At 33.4% G+C, this 25,832-nt stretch overlaps 1 protein-coding gene across 1 annotated transcript in view; it reads right to left on the reverse strand.

The window, feature by feature from the left end:
- The window catches only part of LOC136845828 (huntingtin-like), a 121,008-nt gene that overhangs the window by 72,147 nt on the left and 23,029 nt on the right, over nt 1–25,832 (reverse strand). Inside the window, 12 exon segments of the mRNA XM_067116210.1 lie at nt 1,357–1,442; nt 3,019–3,140; nt 4,136–4,233; nt 5,409–5,517; nt 11,524–11,721; nt 11,962–12,179; nt 15,775–15,930; nt 16,239–16,423; nt 16,661–16,889; nt 19,056–19,201; nt 21,914–22,210; nt 25,482–25,599. Of these exon segments, the coding sequence (XP_066972311.1) occupies nt 1,357–1,442; nt 3,019–3,140; nt 4,136–4,233; nt 5,409–5,517; nt 11,524–11,721; nt 11,962–12,179; nt 15,775–15,930; nt 16,239–16,423; nt 16,661–16,889; nt 19,056–19,201; nt 21,914–22,210; nt 25,482–25,599 (1,962 nt within the window).

Genomic DNA, 25,832 nt, shown 5'->3' on the forward strand with positions numbered 1-25,832 from the left:
ATATGAAAATATTTCAAAACTGATAAAAGCTACAACCATGAGTTATTTTCTGTTGTATTGTACAAGAAATTGCGCACATTTTCATATATAAAACTTTATGTAACGGCTAATATAGAACCGTGCAAAAATTACGACAAAATGACGAAAGAATTTCCGAAATTTTCGGCCGAGTTACCGCGTGGGCGTAAGAAAACAGTTTTTTCAAAATTCACCATAAATCGAAATATTGTGCTAGAGACTTCCAATTTGTTGCAAAATGAAGGTACATGATTGAATATTACTAGAATGTAAGAGTTTTAGCTTACAATTGCGTTTTTCGACCATTTCGGTCAAGTCAAAGTTGACCGAAGGTTGAAATTTTTTGTAGTGGACGTTTGCTACGTCCACTCGGCATTCAACAGACAATTTTAGTCGATGTTTGCTACGTCCAACAGGCATTTAAGGGTTAATACAATACCATAAAAGAAAAATGTTACCTTTAGGAAAACAACTTGAGAGCAAAATTAAAATCAGATTGAAATATAAATGATGCTGCCCAGCATTTCTGATAACCTAGACAAAATAGTTACTGACAGCAATAAATAAAAACAAAAATGCTGGGAATCCTATCAGTCATTTTTTGCTTTAAAGTAAGTATCAATTTATATGCAAGATAAAATTCAGGTGAAGCTAAATTCATGATGCTGCAATATTTTGTGACAATTTGGTTTCATCTTTTTCTCATTATTGTTTTGAAAGTGAATTTTCAAGTATCCATATTTTCCACACTTATAAACAACTACATAAATTACTCTACATACGGAAACAATAAATACATGATAAACATGAGTAAACTAGCTAATACCAATTGTACTTCAAAATGCATTTCCAATAGATAAATTTTACTCGCTGAAGACTTTGACTGAACAAAAGATAAAGCAAAGGATATGGAAATAAGATATTTATAAATGACCTTCATAGCCCCATACTGGCACATTTAGAGATCATCAATGGGAAAGAAACATTGAAAATGCATAAATAACAACCCAAAAATGCAATAAACAGGAATTCTTAGGAATTCTTTTATCTACTTCTGACCCATATCATAGAAATCAATAATCTACAACCTTAATATTCTCTCGGAGTTTCATATCAACGACTCCGTCAGACCTCACTTAATTAATCACTTGAAGTACGCTCAGTTAGACCTGATTTAATTAATCACATGAAGTGCAGAGTAAAAAATTTCTTATAACATCTAATGTTCGGAAATCCACATCTTTAACAACTGATAATTCAAACCAATCAAAATTAAAAGCAGAATTTGACAAACTTCTAAGAAAAGAAGCATAAGATGTGACCAGAACCTCAACCCACCTGAGACATTCCAAAGAGTGACCAAGGCATCTTATTCCCACCAGGCAAATCTTCTTTACCTTGTCGAAGTGCTTCTACAGCAATACCTAAAAGTGGATACCAAAAAAGTAAAGCCAATATTGTAGAGAATCTACTTTGTTAAAAGAATAATTACAATTACAAATGTCAAAATTTACATGCACTGAATGATTGTAAATAATGCCCTCAATATAATTTTCCCCTTCTTTCCTTATGGTAATTCTGTTGTTTGACATTTTCCTTCTTAAAAAAATACAAAAATGACTACAATACTAGATAGATATCAAGTTCAAACAAATTCCTGTTCAAGTTACTCTGCGTGAAAAAACTGAATTTCACTAGTTAAAATTTTCAGAGATATACCTTCAAACTGAATTGCTTCTAAAATAACATACAATACAATAATGAACAGAATAACCTAACAAAACAGTTGATTGCAGTAGTTCTAGCCAGTTATGCTTAATAAAATATGCCAAACATACAAAAACCCAAGAACATAAATATTTTTTGTTTTATTATTAACATAAGCAACCCCAAATTATTTTGTTAAAATTGATGAGAGAGAGAAGCAAAAGTAAATTAAGTACTCTGCTGTGTGTAGATTCAGCACATTTGTGTCAGCTGTATAATGCATCAATGTGTGAATGTGTCTGTCATCTGTTGTACCGATGTATGAACTTAATCATTCTTCACACTACCAGCAGAGTCAGGCAACCAGCAGCCCTTTTGTCCCAAGGGTGCCTGTTATGAGGTATTTTACTGTAATAACAATAATATAATGATAATGATAAAGGATAGGTACTAGCAATGCTATTGTGCAACATGTGGGTTAACATTAGCCTACTAAATACCTCAACTTTGCATAAATGATCCCAATGTAAATTCTGAGCCATTTTGGGGGGGAGGGAGGAAAGGTGGTCTTATGTGCTGCCAAATATGGTATTTTATGTACACTGAATGGCAAAAACTACTGCAGATAAACTGAGTGTCCCTCGCATCATGGTAATTTCTCAAAGTTATTTACACCAATTTTTTCTTTAATTTGTAATATATTCATGTACCTAGGGTAGTTCCTATCAATGTTATTCATTACTGTAAAAACTAGACTTGGCTCCATATTGACCTTGTACATTAATTCCCAGAACAGGTGATGTCCCTGAAACATAAAATTTATAATATGTGCAGCAATCTATAGCCCATATTCTCATGAGAACAGCCTGTACTTGGTTTTGCTTGCAAATTCACTACCTCTAAGAAATTATTTATGCAGAAATGAAACATCTTTAGTCACAGATCCTCTGGCACCCTGTTACAACTTAATGTAGAAATTTTAAAAAACAATATTTACCATTTCTAGACAGGTAAATACTGAACCAGATGAATCAAATTTGTAAATTATTTAAAACAAAATACATGGTGTATGCTTACCAAATCACCAAAACATTTTATCAACAATGCAAAAACCTTTGAAAACATAAGACCTAGGTACAATGTCCATAACTTCTGCAAGATATATCTACTGAGTTCAAAGCTGATCAATCACAAAAATTATTCTCGCTAAAGTTCTTCAATAAGACTGATCAATAAATAACACCAAAATTAAAAATTTCAACTTGCTGATAAGCAGCATTCCTGGAGCCTTACCCGTAATAATGTTTGAGGCAACTGTGAGAATATTCTGTTGAACTGTGAGATCTCCTGCTACAGGTGCTTCACCCGCCAGAGACAACACCATGGTAACAAGACCTATATGAGTGTGTCCTTCGCTGTTTTAAAGAAAATAAACAGATAAAATTGCATGTTTTCTAAATTATATTTCAAAACTGCAAGACAAAATATTAAAATAACAATAAAAGAACCACAGATTGGATAATGAAACAATTACCTATGTTCCCTTGACTTCTGTGAATAAATATTATAATAAAATTAATGACTAGAAAGTGTAAAATATCTAAATTAATTCTCTAATATCTTTAAAGAATTCAACACAATGGAGCAGAAATTATCACAGGTCCATAATTATTCCAAATTACTTATGCAATGCCCAGTAAATCCCAAGTGGAATTAAAAGCCCAACCAATCACAGCTACCACGGAATACACAAAACATTTTAATTATCTAACTGAAATGAAGTCATTGAACTTTAAATAAAAAGAAGACAAGAAAACAAAGAATATGAAAAATCACACATAAAGTTTTTATGCTTCACAGATACAACCCTATCACTGTACTTATTACCAGAGCATTCCATCTCATCAAAGGCTATAGACAATGAATCAGTGGTTGAAGCTGAGTGAGATGTCCCTTGATAGTAAAGGCCCGAAAATTATCATTGCTTCCCAATCTGTGGCCCACAAATGTAGTACTTTAAGAAGTCAGAAAAGGATGCATCCAAGCAAAAGACAATGAAAAATAGTTCAGATTATTCATGTTATGAAAACTACTTCAATATTAAGACTCAAATGGTATTGGAGCAAACAGCTTGCAAGTAACGACAGCTGTGCTTGAACATAATTATAATCAATAAGGCTTTAATTAAAGTCAGATTCTCTAAAAATGGAGTTAATCATGAAATCAGTTGTTTCCACAATCTTCCAACTTAGACACTTTCTGCCTAAATTTCCAAGTCAAAATCTTCAATCATTCATTCTTTCCAAGACTGTTCTCTAAGATAAAACAAATTTTGAAACATTACGATTGAGAAGAATTAAAGATTTTATCGATTTATGGATTATGGTAATTATGATTTCCATTAACTTACTTTAACTTATGGGGAGGAATATGACAGCCCCATGCTGCTGGATAAAGTGCTGGTGGGCATCTCTCACTGAGCTGCGCTAGGGCCTCTATGCATCCGAGCTGCAGTTGAAAAAATAGATATTAAAGTATGAGGAAAAATAATTATTATTAAACTTTTAAATAACATTGTTACCCAACAAATCGAAAGTATTTTTAAATATTTTAAAAGAATGATACAGTGCGATACTCCATTTACATAATTTCATAATCATGACTTCAATCAGTTTTGCATCATCTTTCAAAACCCATATTTTACATTTATAAAGGAATCTGAATCCATTAACAAAGTTATAAACTTGTTCATATATACTCATATATAAACAACTGCACTGAATGATAAGTCCACAACATTTTCCATATAATGTTAAAAACCACATAAGTGATAATTTACTTCAACTTATTTTCCTGACTACAGTGGATGTCTAGAATACAAAAGATGGTCATAGAAAACAACCATTCAATCAAAATAAAGAGAATAAGATGTTTCACATAACCTAAAACAAATTTGTTTCTGCCACAAAGGAGGTGCAACTTGTTCATCCCTCACTGGGTATATTTGGGAACCCTTTCTAATGCAAACACATTAAATGTACCTGTTTACCTCTACTGTGGACAAAAACCTGCAATTCAAATCAGTCTTTTAAAAATTTCCATGGGTAAGTAGGAAAGACAAAAAATAGTAAAGTTCAACTCGGAATTCAAATCTCCAAATATATGTATAATTCTGAATTACAACTCCTTTTTTGGATAAGCATCCATCACGTCTACAAAATGCCCATCTGTGTCTCATGCTACTGGTGAGAAGAGGAGGAGGAAAGCATTTACTCCTGAGGAGAAGCTCAAGGCAACTGCCAAGTGTCCTTTAGGCATAGCATGCTATCATCTGCTCATGTTTATGGTCAGTACCCATACAACCATTTCGTTTTTTCACTTTCAGTGCATCTCAGACCTTCAAAATTTTAGGAGTTAAATCATCAAGCACCAAGGAAGAAATTAATACCTAACTATAAAAACTGTTCTTACAGAAAGTGTCAATCTGTATTCATGTTAATAAAACTAATACAAAGGGAACATAATTTTAATTTCCTAATAAGCCTTACTCAAATCGATACCTTATGTTCTAAATCTGATAGATGACAGGATATTTTAGATTTTATTTACACCAGCATTCTTTCAACACCATAAGTAAATGAAATGAATAAAAAACATGATCAACAACTAAGAATATTACTTACCATAAGAAACTTGTTGCTTGTGCAAAGAAGTTGGCTTGTAAAAGCATATATAAGGCGAGAAAGGGACTGTGAAACTCTGCAATTCTGACCATCATGGGAAGCATCTGACCTGCTCAAAGGATACCAAAATTTAATGGGCCATTTCATGCTAATTTATTTGAATTTCAGGAACTTCCTAGATCATCCTATCAGATTTTGACAGACTCATTAGAATTCACTGTACAATCTATTTGCTGTCAATTCTACTTAGGTTAGGAATGGACACCATTAATCTTTAGCCCTAAAACAACCACATAGGAAAACTAACATTTTTCCACCTTTAAGGACCATAATTTCAAACTAGAATCTTCCATGTAACTCATATTGCACATACTACTATAAAATCACAACTTTTTTATATCTGGTAGCCTGAGACACATCTGACATGAAGAAAAAACTGAGTTTCTGTGATAGAAAACTTTTTATTAAACAAATCTATCAATCATTTATGGTATTAAACATGATTCGCGGACTCACGTATTCGCGGATTTCTCTGTGGAACGTATCTACCCATTATTCACGGAAAATTAAAAAAAAAACTGAGTTTCTGTGATAGAAAACTTTTTATTAAACAAATCTATCAATCATTTATGGTATTAAACATGATTCGCGGACTCACGTATTCGCGGATTTCTCTGTGGAACGTATCTACCCCTTATTCACGGAAAATTTGCCCATTCGCGGTATTTTTCACTGAGAAATATTCACTAATTACTGTATAAGCATTTTTAGAGGGTTTTTCTTGTGTTTAAACTATCAAAATAGGCAGTTCTAAGTGTTTTTAGAGGGGTTTTAAGTATTCACGGATTTTAGCTATTGGCGGGGGGGGGGTTGCGGTACGCATCCCCTGCGAATACAGGGGGTTTACGGTACTGTATATGCATACATTCAGAAGACTCAAATGTCCACAAACTTACAGTGTTTTGTCTAAGATCTCAAATATGTGCCAGCTAGAACATGAACCCCTCAGTCACCCTACCACATGTTTCATGTAGTTTGGAAATTAGACCTAAATTTTTTGGTCTGTGAGGAGGGAACTCCCTATAGGATTGATAGTTTATATACAATGGAACTCCTTATAAGACTGATAGGTTTAACTACAAGAAGGAAACTCATTATATTCTTGGGTTTAACTATGAGGAGGGAACTCCTTATAGATTGATGAGTTTCACTGAAAAAATTACCACTAGAGTATCAAAAATCAGTTTATTCCATTATAAATCAGTAAGTCTGATTTGCAATTTATTTGGGAAGAACATCATTGAATATACCCAGTGTTTATGTGCACCTGTAGGACTAGTATGAGTCCGGGACCAAGGATGCAATAACTCATAAGAGGGCTGTTTTAAAGTAAGAGTGAATAAAATGAGTGTAAAGTAAGGAGCCGAGTCACACTTAACATAATGCAAGTGGACATCTCTAGTTAAGACATATTAATGACTATAGATAGTTATGAATAAATGAAAGATGAAGAACCCCCAAGGTCATCCCAGAAGGAAATACTTGACCCCCATCGCTATTGGTCCCAGTGAAAGCAAATCTAACTATTTGTGTGTGTGAGACCCCTTTACTAAATAACAGAAAAGGTGGACTAGCACTGAAAGGTACCTGTCCTGAAAACTATAGAAACATTCCCAGTACATTAAAAAGTGGCAGAAATAAAGTATAGCGTGCTCTGATTTCATGACTTGCACTCTTAACTGTTCCGCACTGCCACCTGACATGTTATTACAGATCTTTGGAATGGCCTGTCTCAGCAAGTGAGATATCATATTCATCTTAACCCTTAAACGCCTATTGGAAGTATCATACGTCGACTAAAATTGTCTGTTGGGTGCCAAGTGGATGTACCGTACGTCGACTACAAAAAATTTCAACCTTTGGTCAACTTTGACTCGACCGAAATGGTCGAAAAACGCAATTGTAAGCTAAAACTCTTACATTCTAGTAATATTCAATCATGTACCTTCATTTTGCAACAAATTGGAAGTCTCTAGCACAATATTTCGATTTATGGTGAATTTTTGAAAAAATTTTTTTACGCACGACGCGGTAACTCAGCCGAAAATTTCATAAATTCTTTTGTCATTTTGTCGTAATTTTTGCACTGTTCTATACTAGCCTTTACATAAAGTTTTATATATGAAAATGTGAGCAATTTCATGTACAATACAGCAAAATACAACCAATGGTTGTAGCTTTTATCAGTTTGGAAATATTTTCATATAAACCACGATAACTGCCAAAATTTCAACCTTCGGTCAACTTTGACTCGACCGAAATGGTCAAAAACGCAATTTTAAGCTAAAACTCTTACGATCTAGTAATATTCAATCATTTACCTTCATTTTGCAACCAATTGGAAGTCTCTAGCACAATATTTCGATTTATGATGAATTTTTGAAAAAACTTTTCCCTTACGTCCGCCAGAAATTCTTTAAATCACGTTGTCGTAATGTTTGCACTGTTTTATATTAGTCGTTACATGAAGTTTTATATATGGAAATGTGCGCAATTTCATGTAGAATACAACAGAAAATAACTCATGGTTGTCGCTTTTATCAATTTTGAAATATTTTCATATAAATCACGATAACTGCCAAATTTTCAACCTTCAGTCAACTTTAACTCGACCGAAATGGTAAAAAAACGCAATTATAAGCTAAAACTCTTACATTCTAGTAATATTCAATCATGTACCTTCATTTTGCAACAAACTGGAAGTCTCTAGCACAATATTTCGATTTATGGTGAATTTCTGAAAAAAAAATTTTTTCCTTACGTCTCGTGCTGTAACTCCGCCAAACATCTCAGAAATTCTTTTCGTCATGTTGTCGTAATGTTTGCATCGTTTTACATTAGTCGTTACATAAACTTTTATATACGAAAATGTGCGCAATTTCATGTAGAATACAACAGAAAATAGCTCATGGTTGTAGCTTTTATCAGTTTTGAAATATTTTCACATACTGTAAATCACGATAACTGCCAAAATTTCAACCTTCGGTCAACTTTAACTCGACCGAAATGGTAAAAATATGCAATTGTAAGCTAAAACTCTTACATTATAGTAATATTCAATCGTTTACCTTCATTTTGCAATAAATTGGAAGTCTCTAGCACAATATTTCGATTTATGGTGAATTTTTGAAAAAAACATTTTCCTTACGTCTGCTCGGTAACTCGGCCGAACATCTCAGAAATTCTTTCGTCTCGTTGTCGTAATATTTGCACTATTTTATATTAGTCATTACATCAAGTTTTATATATGAAAATGTGCGCAATTTCATGTACAATACAACAAAAAATAACTCATGGTTGTAGCTTTTATCAGTTTTGAAATATTTCCATATAAATCACGATAAATAGAAAAAATTCGACTTTCGGTCAACTTTAACTCGACCGAAATGGTCGAAAACTGCAATTGTAAGCTAAATCACTTACAGTCTAGTAATATTCAATCAATTAGCTTCATTTTTCAACAAACAGGAAGTCTCTAGCACAATATTTCAATTTATGGTGAATTTTGAAAAAAAATTTTTTACGTCCGCTCATTACTTAATTCATGCATCATTTTGTGATAATATTTTTCTGTGTTGCTTTGATCATTTTAAAATTTGTTATATACCAAAATCATTGCAATTTAGTGTACAATACAACTAAAAAAATTAACTCATTAGCTTTAACCATTTTGCTTACAGCGTGATTTGTATACAATTATATACGAGTTTTTTTTTTCGCTGTCATATATTCCAATATTTATATATGATAATGATTTTTTTTTTCATTTCTGGTGGTTGCATACTAAACTTCAGGCAATGATAAAAAAAATGAGCCAAAAATGAACTCTTAATCTTAAAAACTAAGCGTGCTGTGATTTTTTGAAAAAAACTTTTTTTCCGCTTCAGCGCTAACTCCCTGAACGCCGCCGGCATACGGGAGACGTTTTTGTAAATAGAGCTTCGGCGTTAAAGGGTTAACATGCTTCATTCTTTATCTTGAAGACAAGAATGGCCCATAGACTTGTCACTCCATGGTTCTTTGCACATAATGTTGAACAGTCCTCACTCAACATACCAGAAGGATCTCCCCATCACATGTAAATGAACATGGGGAAGGGAAGGGAGGGAAAAGGGCAATGTGGTATAGTGTTGGTTAGCACATGCTGTGAAACTACAATTTTTTTCTGTTTTTAAACATAAAACTGTGATACTGGGGACACTTGACTGACTGGGTTATTATTAAGCAAATGAATTTTTATCCCTAAGGAGCTAAACTTGGATGATATTAAAAGAGCTCTCCTAAAATATGAAATAAATTTACCATTATTTCATGGTACTTTTCTGTTCGTATATACACCCTTACCAGAACAATACCATTATATGATAAACTTCATTTATTTAAAAAACTCATTTTCTCTGAGGCTCTAAAACAGGTTACTTTTGTCCACTGATTTGACCATGTGGGTGAAGGTTTCAAGGTGTGAAGAGAAGACAAGAAATTAATTCAGAAACAAATTAGTCTAAGGCTGAGGAATATGAACGCCAATAAGTGCCATCTGATTCACTGAACCAAAATGAACAACAGTTGGAATTTTACCTTGAAAGCCTGTAGGTTACAAGGATAAGCCTGGTTAACAAGGAAAAGTAAAAAAAAATTTAATAGAGGAATAGTAAAAAGTGGTCAAAGCTTTAGAAATTCCTTAAGAATTATGAAGATACTATAAAGATCTCAACATATCGGTGAGACTTCTAAAAGATTATTATACCAATGAAACCTACCTTGAAATAATTGACAGCCATACTCTTGTCCCAAAAAACTGGAGCACAGACACAATTGCGAAGTAAAAAGTGATAGCTTTTTACTTGAGAAATGAACTGTCGAGATGTTTGTAGGAATGACAGAAAAGGTTACTGTAGTAATACTGAAAAACAACACAGCTACTTCCGACCTAACATGGACCCTTATAATCTTACCTTACATCAAATAGGCAATATAGCAATTTTTAGCTCTCTGAAACCAGGGAAGTGCTTTTAGAAGCATTCAGATCTCATTATCAAATTCTACATCCCAGTTTATAAAAATATGCAGTATCAATCAGTTGGTGTGTTCCATTTTAGTTTTATACACTCCTGAAATTGGAGAAACTGCAGAAATATAAAACACACATTTAAATTTAATAAGAAAAAATTCAATCTGAAGCCACATGCAGTAGATCAAATAATTTTGTTAGTATTGTAGATGAATCTTAGATAAAAAAATTTAAAAATTGTAAAGAAACTCCCTCTAACTCCCTCTATCATTGGTCAAATGGTCAAACCAGTTGGAAAAACAAGTCCATTTTAAAGCCCTGAAAGATAAGAGCTCACATTAAACCGTTATCAGTACTTAAATAACAATCCTGTAATTACTGTCTCATGACAAAAATGTTTCACACCATTCCATATTTTCAAGAGGGCACCTGCAATATCACCCAACCACTGTGAAAGAAAATTTTGATCTTGTATGATACCTATGTAGCCTAAAGGCTACTTGATGTTATATATGAAAATATTTCAGTGCCATAATAACAAATCTGCATGTACAATGTGGGTTTCCTAAAAAATCCAATATGAAATTATGAGCCTCAAACTTAGAAAAATTGCTTTTTTAAAAAGACGTACCTTTTCTACTAAAACATTTTAACTATGAGGAACTGAATCTGATATTTTGTATGTCTATGCAAGTCACTTATGTCTACAGTTAAGAATTTTCCAATAAAAATTTAAAGGGGCGACTTAGCTGAGTTGGCATAAAATAGCTGTAAAAGGTTTTCACTATGATATAAAATTAACCATCTTAACCCAGCCACTAAGGTTGCAAGCCAGCCCAACTTGGTGGTAGTCCCAAGCCAAGATAACTAGGGAGTTGGGAAGGACATCTATCTATAATCTTCACGAGATGTAGTTTTCAGTATAATACACTTACATGATGTATCATGAAATTGCCACAATAAACATCAATATTGCACCTAGTCCTTTAACATCTTTATCTTTACAATAAAGTGTTCTGCATGAATGAAGAGCTTGATATCTACCTTTCAGTCATATTATTCCATCCATCTGAAAGAAGCCTATGAAGGGGAGCCACAGGAAGAGAAGGAAGGCTACGGGAAGACCAATTCTGCTGGGAGGGAAGATTCATTTTCTTGTGTCCTTTCAGATGACCACCTTGAACAAGATCTGAAGCAACTTTCTGAATCAAGTCTCCAGTGCTCATAATCTCAGGTACCAATCTGCAAAAAAATAGAAAAAAATCACATACTGGTGCCATTTTCACCAACTCTCAAAAATATATTTTGCACTTACTCACACAAGTCTTTACAAACTCCAAACGGCATAATATAAGGAAACTACAACATAGCACTTATATTCTGAAGAAGTGTGATTTCAAAACATTAAGACAGAAAAGAATGGGGAAAATTTACTTTGGGCCTAATTCAGCTATAAAATGATACAGTAAATACATAACTTACTCAACACAAGCTGAAGCAGCAGCTGTTCGAACTCTATGATCTTGATCTCCTAACAAAGGAATCAATACAGCAGTGGAAACTCGATGAGAAAACCTGTCAGATTGTCGGAGGCCCGAAACTACTGGCACAGAGTTGCCAGCATTTCCATAATTATTACTGTTCTCAAGATGATCAATATAACTTAATGGCAAACCACCCAAGAGTTCACACAGCTCAACCTGCAAATTGACAAAAGTAACTGAGATTAGGAATGATGGTAACAAAAGAAACATAAACAATAGAGACACTAGTAAATACACGGGTACATCGTAAAATACTTCAATTTAACCCTTAAACGCCGAGCCTCTATTTACAAAAACGTCTCCCGTATGCCGGCGGCATTCGTGAGTTAGCGCCAAAGCAGAAAAAAAGTTTTTTCAAAAATCACAGCACGCTTAGTTTTTAAGATTAACAGTTCATTTTGGCTCCTTTTTTTATCATTACCTGAAGTTTAGTATGCAACCATCAGAAATGAAAAAAATATCATTATCATATATAAATATTGGAATATATGACATCGAAAAAAAAAACTCATATAATTGTATACAAATCGCGCTGTAAGCACAACGGTTAAAGCTAATGAGTTAATTTTTTTTTTAGTTGTATTGTACACTAAATTGTGATGATTTTGGTATATAACAAATTGTAAAACGATCAAAGCAACACAGAGAAAATATTATCACAAAATGATGTATGAATTCGTAATGCGCGGACGTAAAAAAATGTTTTTTTCAAAAATTCACCATAAATCTAAATATTGTGCTAGAGACTTCCCGTTTGTTAAAAAAATGAAGCTAATTGATTGAATATTACTACACTATAAGTGTTTTAGCTTACAATTGCAGTTTTCGACCATTTCGCTCGAGTTAAAGTTGACCGAAAGTCGAATTTTTCTATTTATCGTGATTTATATGAAAATATTTCAAAACTGATAAAAGCTACAACCATGAGTTATTTTCTGTTGTATTCTACATGAAATTGCGCACATTTTCATATATAAAACTTTATGTAACGACTAATATAAAACGGTGCAAATATTACAACAACGAGACGAAAGAATTTCTGAGATGTTCGGCCGAGTTACCGAGCAGACGTAAGGAAAATGTTTTTTTAAAAAATTCACCATAAATCGAAATATTGTGCTAGAGACTTCCAATTTATTGCAAAATGAAGGTAAACGATTGAATATTACTATAATGTAAGAGTTTTAGCTTACAATTGCATTTTTTTACCATTTCGGTCGAGTTAAAAATGACTGAAGGTTGAAATTTTGGCAGTTATCGTGATTTATGTGAAAATATTTCAAAACTGATAAAAGCTACAACCATGAGCTATTTTCTGTTGTATTCTACATGAAATTGCACACATTTTCATATATAAAAGTTTATGTAACGACTAATGTAAAACGATGCAAACATTACGAGAACTTGACGAAAGAATTTCTGAGATGTTCGGCCGAGTTACCGCGCGCAGACATAAGGAAAGTTTTTTTTTTTCAGGAAAATCACCATAAATCGAAATATTGTGCTAGAGACTTCCAGTTTGTTGCAAAATGAAGGTACATGATTGAATATTACTAGAATGTAAGAGTTTTAGCTTATAATTGCGTTTTTTGACCATTTCGGTCGAGTTAAAGTTGACCAAAGGTTGAAATTTTGGCAGTTATCGTGATTTATATGAAAATATTTCAAAACTGATAAAAGCTACAACCATGAGTTATTTTCTGTTGTATTCTACATGAAATTGCGCACATTTCCATATATAAAACTTCATGTAACGACTAATATAAAACAGTGCAAACATTACGACAACGTGACGAAAAGAATTTCTGGCGCTGGACGTAAGGAAAAAGTTTTTTTAAAATTCACCATAAATCGAAATATTGTGCTAGAGACTTCCAATTGGTTGCAAAATGAAGGTAAATGATTGAATATTACTAGAAAATGTAGAGTTTTAGCTTACAATTGCATTTTTTGACCATTTCGGTCGAGTCAAAGTTGACCGAAGGTTGAAATTTTGGCAGTTTTCGTGATTTATATGAAAATATTTCAAAACTGATAAAAGCTACAACCATGAGTTATTTTCTGTTGTATTGTACATGAAATTGCGCACATTTTCATATATAAAACTTTATGTAACGGCTAATATAGAACAGTGCAAAAATTACGACAAAATGACGAAAGAATTTCTGAAATTTTCGGCCGAGTTACCGCACGGGCGTAAGAAAATTTTTTTTTTCAAAAATTCACCATAAATCGAAATATTGTGCTAGAGACTTCCAATTTGTTGAAAAATGAAGGTACATGATTGAATATTACTAGAATGTAAGAGTTTTAGCTTAAAATTGCGTTTTTCGACCATTTCGGTCGAGTCAAAGTTGACCGAAGGTTGAAATTTTTTGTAGTCGACGTACGGTACGTCCACTTGGCACCCAACAGACAATTTTAGTCAACGTATGATACGTCCAGTAGGCGTTTAAGGGTTAATAAAGATTGCTTATTCATTAGTACAGGCAGTCCTCGGTTATCGGTGGGGGTTCTGTTCTGGGGGTGTGATGATAACCAAAAATCGCCACTAACCGAAAATTGGCGATTTCCGGCACTTTTTCGGAGATTTTCGGGCTTATCGGCGCAGAAAAGTGCCGATTTTCGGTTATCGGCACCTCTGTTAGGTATGTATTGGTGCCAATACCCAACTATCGGCGCTGAAAAGCGGAAATCAGAGATTTTCGTCGCCAAAAACTGCCGATTTTCGTCGCTAGACAAGCACCATAAAACCGGATCGCCATTAACCGAGCCCATCGTTAACGGGGGACTGCCTGTATATCAAATCATTCCAGGCATCTAACAATTTTCTGGCTGATTGGTATTTTTAAGTCTGGCAAGGGATCAGATGACTTACATTACATATGATATGGCATGTAAATTTATTCCTCAGTGGATCACCTCTCTCTTAAAGGCCTCACTGAATATAACATTTCTGATATTTTATACTGTATCTGGTTTATTAAAATTATTTTTGACCAAACCACTCAATGTAAACCTGGTACTGTACTTAGAGTACTGAGGATATTCTCTCTGTCAAGAGCAAGCTTTATATTGGAGCTTGAAACAAAAACTTCCTACCCATTTAAACACATCACACAATATCATTTAATTTCCAAGGGCATGCAGCCACCCTCAAACTCCTAGTTCTACAAGCAATTCAAATTATATTGTTGACCATATATTTCACAAATATTTAGTCATCCCTGACTGAGATGAAACAATTAGAGTCATCTAATTTTGCAAGAGAAACATCGTAATTCCCAAGATAAGAAATTAAATGTAGGATGCTGCCAAATGATATGGCCATCCCCTGCAAAATGGCTAGAGGACTGAAAGATACTGATTCTAGACACAATCTAAATAACTACATTTCAAGAAAAATTCCATATAACTGTTTATAATGTGTTAAGAATGTTAAATGGTATTAGAAAGCACAATGTACATTAGATCTACACAACATATTCCAAATGAAAAATCCAGTCTTTATGCAATAGTGACTAATAAACACTACTATACTATTACTACTACTACTACTACTAATACTCATTTGAATAAATAAATAAAACTTCTGACAGGGTCATTTTTATAAACAAATTCTCACATTAATGTAATTTATCTGGCCCTTCCAAACTTATCAATTACAATCTTGTACAAAAGAATGAATGTGCTAAACAGTAATGGATGGCTTCCTGTTAATATCAAGTAGACCTTTATCTTGTTACCCCACCTTCACAAGCCAATAAGGATTCAAAGCAGTGTTGACAATATGAGGCAGCACAGACAACACAACTGATGCATGCCATGAACGTAGAAGCTCGTTAAGACACAGGCTAAGACCAGCTACAGCTCCACGGGAAGTTACACTTGATTCATTGCCCAGTAACTGTAACACAAAATGAAAATAACAGGATATTCCTAATCAATAGACATTGCACTGCCAAAATGAAAGTTCATACCAACTGTTAACTTTTATCATGACTGAGTCTCAGCAAGTATAATTAATTTTCTACATCTAATTTTTTTTAAGACTAAGAAAAATATCTGTTATTTGTTTGTTAACATATATAATCAGACAAAATACTGTCTACATGTAATTACTCCAATAAATGAACAATGGATAAAATATTTCCTGCAATATTCTAATCTGAAAGTTGCTCTGCAAGTGAATATACATTGTACAAGTTATCTTACCTTACAAAGAACCTCTAAGAGAGATGAAAGAGCCAAACCTGGCCTACCAAGGTCATTGTACTGGCCTCCACCATGAATGAGGCTGGCTCGTATATACTGGCCAATAACTGTAGCGACGCTAGCTCCTAGCTGTGGGTCGGAATGGCCATGATATCTTAAGATATCATCGACATGTTGCTGGAGCTCTGCAAGTGGTTGAATTTGTGAAAAAAATCTAACTAGAACTAAATTCTGAACCTAAAAAGTTACCTTGAAATTAAAACTAAACTCTCTTAAGGAAAAAACCCATAAAAAGAAAGGCAAGATAAGGCATTAAGAAGTAAAATATTCTTCTGAAATACTGTACTTTACACATATTCATAGAGCAGCAGTAAATAAAAAAATATGTTTCAACGCAATTCAAAGAACTAGAGTTACCTTACCTGTCTCAGCAGCTGGATCAATAAACAGGGGTTCACCCATTAAGGATGGCATAACCATAACTGCTAACCCAACACAATTTAATGCAAGGACTTTAACGCTCACACGTACAGCTCTGTCAGATATCAGAGATCCCACATGGCCAGAGAGCAAAAAAGAGGAACTTAGATATCTTACAAGATATCTAACAGGTAGTTCTTCCTCAAAGAGAGATCCAATGTTGCCAGAAGCCTACGAAAAAGAACATGTAAAAATTACTCATTAAAATGAGAAAACTACAATTATTTCACACCATAAAGTCATATTTTTACTAAGAAACATTCACAAGTAAGCCCCATCAATAAGCTATTTATTCTTTGTACTATCCTGCATGGGGGAGCCGATGGGACATCACAAGTTTGTTCATAAAATACACAGCCTTGTTTTAAAAGTCTGGGTGATGCATGTTAAGGGGACAAAACTAAATTTCTCTCATATAAGAGATACAATTCTTTACAAAAGAAATCCTAGCAAATGAACAGTAGGTACAGTATTATGTGAGGGTCTGGTATAATACACACAAAAATGTTGCATTACCATCCTCACAACACAGATGATATCATAATTACAAACCATTAACTGCATCACTATGATACCATGCAGTTTACTAAAATGCTTTGGAAGAAAAAAATACCATATCAAAAATTCCCTACACAATAAAATCCACACAATTCATAATTACTGTACCTACACATACTTTCAAATTTCATAACCATACAACTACTGTATAGAGAAAATGTAAAGATTAAATACCAGCAAGGATAAAGGATTAGTTATGATGCCTGATCAGCCAAATGCTTTAATGGTATTTATGGAATATGGTGCACTTGAATAATATTCAGGAAATGAACTATGAACAAGGAACAAAGAATAACGATATTCCTAAAACTTCTTATCTGTTCATAGTATCCTGGCACCTAAGTAACTTTGGAAAATGTTCATTACATACTCCTATGAAACTTTTGTCAGTTTATACATCCCCTTCAATAAAAATTTGTGATATGCACAAAAATTTCCTTCTACATCTCCATGTGACTGAGATCTTGTCCAACTGAATTTGGGTCAGTCATGACACCTTCTGTTACACAAATCTCTGTAATCTCTTGTATTTCAAAGTTACAGAAGAGGAAAAGAATAAATACTATAAATCAGTGAGTATTGCCTAGTTCCAATAATCTTGTATAAAAGTCACAACACACCCTCTGGTTCTAAGGAAGAGTAATAAACATTTCATGTGACCTTAAGCCATATTCAAAAGACCATGGGAAAAGGTCAGGCAGACTGGTAATAAAGATCCTTCCAGATCCTGTATTTCAATGTCTGACTGGAGAATTTATCTTGGTCTTAACACATACATCTTATGCAAACCTAGTGTATGATATGAGCTTGTAGAATTTATTGAAAGTTATGGCCTGACAAGACTAATTTATTTCTCTGTATGACTTTGACCTTTTATAAATGACTTTTGGTCAGGGTCAGACGCATCCTCTTAACCTAAGCAACTTTGAGGTTAATCAAGCAATGTCCACAACAATAACTGGTTTAAAATTGTGTAAATGAAAATGGTTCTCGTTGTGAAAATCTAAGCAACTTGGAACTTTTAAAATCGCTAAATTAACACCTAATAGTCTGAACTTGACTAGCAGGCTACTCCTCTATCCAACCCTGATGTAATCCTACTGACCTTGAGTTAAGATAAGTCTCAAATCCCATAGCTCCACCCCTTCCAGATTTTTCATACCAAAAATGAACGATGTGACCTCTGTCTTCAGCTACCACAGAGAATCCTGATCTTTTGGTAGCTGGTTCTTTGAAGGAATTTTCTTAATTGCATAACCTGTTGCCATTTTACCTTGTTTTCCAGAACCAAGAGAAAAGCTCTCAAGATATATAAAGATAGGCCTATGAAGTTCAGAATAAATAACAACAGTTTTGGTATTAATGACAGTTATTCCTCCATTTTCAATTAATATTAACTAACATTTACTGCTGCCTCCAGGATCTCAAAGCTCATTAATACTCTTGAAACTTACTCCTATGGGTTCCAATATTAAATAATTTACTTATATTTATTCATTTTTATAGATGAAACAACTAAAGCACTAGAGAGACTTATTATATATATATACTAGAGTAAAATGAAAAATCAGAGCATACGTATCTGTCTAAACATTTGTAAGTCAAAATCACTTTCAGCCATTCAGCACTTAGGATAACACAATGAAAAGAGAGAGTCAGACAGCAAACTGGAAAAAAGGAAGTGAAGTAAAAGGCTAAAAAGTAGATGCAACTAGTGGCTTGAACTGCACCATGTGAGGTGCACTGACAACCCTACCCCACTATCAGAAGTAAAATTACCTTGCCAACTGCTAACGATTTCTCTTCTAATGATTTATTATGAGCACCAGATGATGTCTGTTGGTGAAGTTTTCTCTTATCCCTAGTCTGAGGTGTAGCCTCTGAGCTTAAATCCATTTCCCTTCTGTCGAACAGAGGTGTTGAATCTGGGAGATAAAAAGAAAAGGAAGATAAGAAAACCACTTTGTACCTTATAAATGAAAACATAACCATATAAAAGCTTATGTCTATTGCAACTGTAAACCAATTAGTTAATGTTTAATAAACAAATTAATTAAATAATAATGGATACTCCTGCTGGGAGAGGAAGAAAGGCATGATTTCCAACTGTTTGACCATGGTCTTTAACAGTTCAATTATAATTTAATATGATGGTCAGAGGAAATAATAAAATGTTTCTTACTAATACGAAAAATATAAAAAATTTCCAAAGCACTGATAAGTACTCCTACAATTTTCTAGCTTCAATCTTACACTAACAGACAACCATTTCTGTGACTACTATTCTGGTTGAAACACATATAAAAATATATCTACAGCACTCTTTTATATGTAATTTGTTTAACTGCAGAGATGATTTTGGTCTTGCTCATGTCCATAACTAATAACAAAAGGCATAATGATAGTGTCTTGTTTTTATCCGTACCTATATCTTAATCTTTATTACAATTTTACAGACTACTCTGACCCCAATATTACTTTGCCTTGATTTTCAAAGTTGTAACCCTATTTCTATCATACAGTATAAGGCAAAAATTTCAACAAGTTAACTTTTTGTTTACATTACAGACACTTTAAAATGAACAAACTAATGTAAACTACCTCATTTCTGTACTTCTACAAATCAAAATATAAAAGCAAAGGCATAATTATCAAGAGACAAAAAATATTCTATTATAAGAACCTCCCATACAGCCTCTTGTAAAAATACAATAAAATACAAAATGCACATGGATCACTTCCTATGGTAACATAATTCACTAATCCAAACAATAATGGTTTCCATCAGCTTTTCAAAGCACAATAAATATCCTGCATAAATCCTATGGCTTGTATGTGCAATTCTCAGTAATTTAAACATATCTAACGTAGATTTACAAGTATCGTTTTTATAACCAAGTACCTTAACCATACCTGGCTTGTACAATTTACTAAACATATACAAATGCATAAGGGCTAAATACATACAACTGGAACTCTGAGAGTTCAAACTTGGTGAAAATAATTTCTGTTGAGTGGATTCACGTGTCTTGCTTAATAGTTTTGTGTCATTTACATTTATTTTAGTTTGTCATTTTATCTAATGATTATAATGATTATATTTATTATTTCCCATATATAACTGATTTTTTTTTCTGTACTGGGCTACTTTCCCTACTGGCAACCCTAAGTTTGTAGCATTCTGCTTTTCTACACTAGGTTGTGCCTTGGCTTGTAAAAATAAATGCCTGGTACAGCAAGTATGGTATTAAAATTGGAAGTTTTCCTGAAAGAAAGAAATCTAAGACACGGTATAAATAGAGTGTACAATGACTGATGCTTACATATAACAGTACTGGCTGGGGAAAGGGAAGAAAAACTGATAAGCTACTTCATTAGGAGATTTTGAGTGTTTGCAAGAGGAAAAGGTGAGAGAAAATGTGAAAAGAATAAAGTTACAAGGGTAAAAAGTACCAAGGACAATGAAGCAATGACTGTAGATACTGGAAGAGTGCAAGAACTTGATTCATACAGATACTGTTTATCTCTGGGAGTAAATATGACATATGAGGATGAGATGAGAGAACAGGCCAGACACAGAAATTATCAAACAAGAAAAGATTGCAGGGTGTGTCCAAAAGATTGGGAAGAGACCTGAAATGTGTAAGGAAGGCCAGGTGCACATGCATGATGAAACTGTTGAATCTACTCTCCTTTACAAAATTAAAGTGTGGATGTTGAATGTGAATGAAAGAAAATAAGATAGAGGATTTTTTGGAGATACATAAAAGTGTTAAAAGGGTTTGGGTAGATAAGCGGACAGATCAGTGTTTTTTAGACTGTGGTCATGTATATGACAAGAGTGTATAATTCACAAGTGTTAGGACGGAGGAGGGAAGACCTAAAAAGGGTTGGCTAGAAGACATAAAAGAGGTATTGGAAAGGAAGGGCCTTGATATCTAGGGAGCATAGGAGTACATGCAAGATAAAGGTGACAGCCACAGTGTACATATAAGGTGGTCTGACATGCTGCTGGTGCACCTTCATTTTAAGCTAACAAAGTAGCTAATACTGTACTGTGGGATTTTCTACTCAAGGAGCTCATCCATGAATTGGCAGTTAAAAGCATAAATGTAGCAATGGTCGTTGTCTCGTCATTTTTCAAAAGCCATCATGTCAGAAAAACAAGCTTTCTCTTTTCAACTGCATTTACTTCTATTTTTACATGGTCCTGATAAAAAAACAAAAACAAGCATACCCACCACAAAAGCACTGCCTTTATTCAATTCCTTATTCAAAGTATTTTTATAGCTAGAGCTGTTCTTGCCCTGTATCTAATAAAAACTGAATCACAAATTTAGAATACTTCACCTTTTTTATGAGAAAAAGAAACACCACCACTACACAGACTGATGGCCATATTGATTTTTTTTCTACTTGGGATTATTTAATGTCCAAATTCAACCTGGAAGTCACTGAATTCTCATTTAACTCCATCAAAAATCAAAATAAATAGCTTGGTTCCCTGCTTTCACCAAAAAGAAAATCATGGTTCATCTTGAATATGGGATCCTTCAATCTTAAAAAGCACAAAGTTACCTATAATACAGACATTCACAACAAAGTATGTTGGTCAAAATACCTTACATGACACTTACCTGTCACTTTTCCTATCTCAATGCTGGCATATAAATCACTGTCACTGTCTTTACTGTTTTCTGCAGCTTCTGAATCTTCTAGTTTTCCCTCGTCATCACCACAACCTCCTCCGACCCCTCCCTCACCACCACCACCACCTCCTCCTCCCCCTTTATCATCTTCTTCCTTAAGTCCCTCTTCTAAATCCACCCTTCCATCAGGGGTATCAAGATCAATACTAGTTCTGCCACTCACACCTTCAAAATCTAAAAGAGGACTGTCTTCTTCAAAGAGTGATGGGGCAACACTTATCTGACCTGAAAAGTAATATAAGAAACAAAATGTTGAAAATAAAATAATAATTCCGTGCTATTCATGACATCAAGACTAGAGTAAATCTTTTACATCTGGCTCATCTACAAACAATTATCTAATGAAGTAGTTTTGAGTACAATATCAATAAAAAGATTAAAATATGCACAGTCGTCCCACAACATTAAGTTTTTAGAGCTAAAATATGAAACCTTAGCTCAAGTAATTATAGCAAAAGTGCTAGGATTGAAAAGGGACAACTGAACACCTCAATTTAACAATCTTCTGTATAAATCGGCAAAATTATAATGATGATTTTTTGGTTAGGCTTCATTTTTTTGTAATATATTTTTTGTTAAATCTCTGACAATGAAAGTTCAGTGTAAAGTACAATTTAGTCTAAACTACAAACAACATTAAATTACTGTTAGCTGTGATATATCCTGAAAATACTAAACTGTAGGGTATACCATAAGGTCTTTCCTACCAAAAGGCCAAACCCCAGAAGTATCTGGTGTATTGCAGAGCAACTGTATTCCAATAATGGTTAAAATGAATCTATAAAATCATGGGGTGAACATTTTATGAAAGGAATTACTTACAAATATAGACAGTAAAAAATAAATTAACTGAGTACTGTACTTGATAAACATATTCCATCATAATTACTTAGGAGAATTTCTAAAAATTTATTGACTCTTGAACATTATCCTGTTCATTATATTCAGATCGCATGCTAACCTATCCTCTTAGCATAGTCCACTAGTTCAAACATTAGACAGTAAACTGACCAATAGAATCCTTCAAACTACTGTCTTTACTTTCTATCATTATTGCCAAAGTATCTGAAACTATTTTGCTCTACAATTCTGTCAAACGCATTTCCATCTAAATCTCCATTCAGATTACCACTTAGTTTTTGTTGCACAAGACTTGCCAATTACAGTTGTTTCTACATAACGTACATTTGGTGATCCTCTCAACAATACTTCAGGGAATATTGTGTTACCAATCTTGATATTGGCAGTCGAGCAATAGGCTACTAGCCATGGTTCCTGGTTACTGCCTTATTTTTATTTGTTCCTCTGTCATTTTTCACTTTTTAGTATTTTTTGTTGTAAAACTTGAGAAAAATAAAACTCAACTAATGTCAGTTTATGCAACTTTACATAGGTCAGCAAATATTAAAAATCCATAAAAATAAAAATTATCTAAAAGCAATAGAAAGTGCAAAACAAAAATATTTCTTAAAATTTACAGAATGCTGTAATGTAACATATAAAATCATTTAAGAGCTACTGATTAAATAGTTTGTTTAATCTGAACTTTCATTTGCTAATAACTGCTTCATTATTCTGCATACATTGCCAATCATTCAATAAAGGTTCACAATCCCTTATCCTACACCTTGAGGCCTACTGCTTTTCGGTTTTCAGGTTTTTCGGATTCTGGAACTGAAGCTTGCACCATTTGCACCATAAATACAAGAACACACTTTACTTTTGATGAAAACATTCTGCAAACCTAAAAATCATACAGTACACTACCAAAAGAATCATAATTACCGTATACTCATGTACCATCTGTTCTCCTATATCATGCAACCCTTAAAACTTTGTCCCCAAACAAAATTTTCAGTAGATCAAACTAGACTATGCTTAATGTTTACATTATACTAGGCTAAGCTTACTATGCCAGCCTCAGCTTCGGTAGGTTCCACTGATGATGCATATTACATCTAAGTTAGCTTTTGACTAATTAAGCCTAAAAGCAAATGTTTGGTAGGCTAAATTTTAATCATCACACATTCATCCAGGCTTGCCAAACTTATGACTCATCTATTAATTCATTACTATTCTCATACAGTAATTAACAACAACTTATTTCTTCATACAAAACAATGGCATTAACAACAGCAAGTACCAACAAAAACAACTGAATTGAAAAACAGCCATTTGCTAATGTTAGCTACCATAACTACTGTACCACATTTATTAAGAATTACATTGCTACAGTATTGTCAACTTGTTAAAAACTTGCCAACACTCAATGGTGACTTTCAAAAGTAAAAATAAATTTTTGTGCATCCCTTGTGCAATGGAGGTACTAAGAAAGAAAGTGTACCACTAAACTTAAGCTGCAGAACTTAGCTGCAGATGAAGAAACGAATAACATGAAGGCTGTAAAACTTTTTGGAATAGAGAAAGCAATGTCCAAAACTGACAAAACCTCCTGAATTTATAAATAACGGTAAGCAGGATTTATAACCTAGCTCGGGTAATGTACAAAAACATATTTCTGAATTACGTTTCATTTAGCAACTAATGGCAGAGAGAATTTTGGTACTAATCAGTCAGCTATCATGTAACACAAGGTGGTGATGATAATGGTAAAACTTAATCAGTTGATGATTTTAAGAATGTGAACATCCCCAAAATTCATATTTTACAGTAGGGTAGTACAGTAATATCTTAATCATACATGTAACAACTGGCTACAGCAAGTAGCACAAGTTTCACTAAAACTATAAATTTAAATACAACTGTACTATTTGACTTTTGCAAATGGATACTCTCAACAAAAAATTTAGCTTTTTGGAGTTTTTTGTTTTTAGAACTTCAGTGATCTAAGTCTATTGGGATTTCTTGGTTTCAACTAGTCAACAGTTGTTGCAAAATTAGATACTTTACCTTCATCATCCTTTTTTTTACTGTCTTATATTATTAACAAGGCTCCAGTTTTATGTAACTTTTGGAAAGAGGATTTGACCAGGAACTTTGTGTGCACTAATTTTTTAGAGCTTTTATAGCCTTTCTAGAATTAATGAAAATTTTTAATTTTAGGAATTCATATCACAGTACTAGCAATCTTAATCTAAGAAGGACTGCAGAAAAATCTACTATAAAAACCAGAAGCTATGCTAGGAAATGAAATGTTTTTGTATTTAGAAGTATTGAACAAATCCCTTTGCGAAAATACAGTTAACCATTACACAATTGGGTTTGGGTTGCAAGAGTGGAAGTGAAATTGCCAGAACACCACAGGATACTACATTATAAAGCACCAAAGCATACATGTTTAGTAAATGTACCTAAAATACTACTGTATAAGCCTGCTTAATATTCTCAAATATAAAATGTTCTATCACTGCAAAAAATATTATGCTCAACTGGCAAAATTACTTTAACCATAAAAAAATTAATCCTTAAACTTCATTCATATCCAAGGTTGGTGCATATCAATTAACCAAAATAGTTAAATATCAAACATACTTACTAGGAGCCCTGGAGGACAAATTACTTGTTCTTGGATCAGCATAAATACGAGATCTTGTAATGCCTTCCATTGAAGTCAGGGTCACAAGGAGTGGTAATGGAGGACTTTGCAACAGAGTCTGACAATAAATTTACTCTATTACTAGTGCATCATAAAACAAAATTTTGTGATAAAATTTAATTTCCTTATTAAAATCATAGCATTTTATTTAAGTAAAGGTTAAAGAATCTATCCAGACCCCATGATTTGAAAACATGTTGGATTCAAACTATAAACAATCTATAGTGTAAAATGGCCAAATAGGAATAACATCTTTTTAAGTCACAAACTTAAGTACAGAAAAATAGCCAT

Source organism: Macrobrachium rosenbergii, chromosome 14 (genome assembly GCF_040412425.1).
Source record: "Macrobrachium rosenbergii isolate ZJJX-2024 chromosome 14, ASM4041242v1, whole genome shotgun sequence".
Classification (NCBI taxonomy): Eukaryota; Metazoa; Arthropoda; class Malacostraca; order Decapoda; family Palaemonidae; genus Macrobrachium; species Macrobrachium rosenbergii.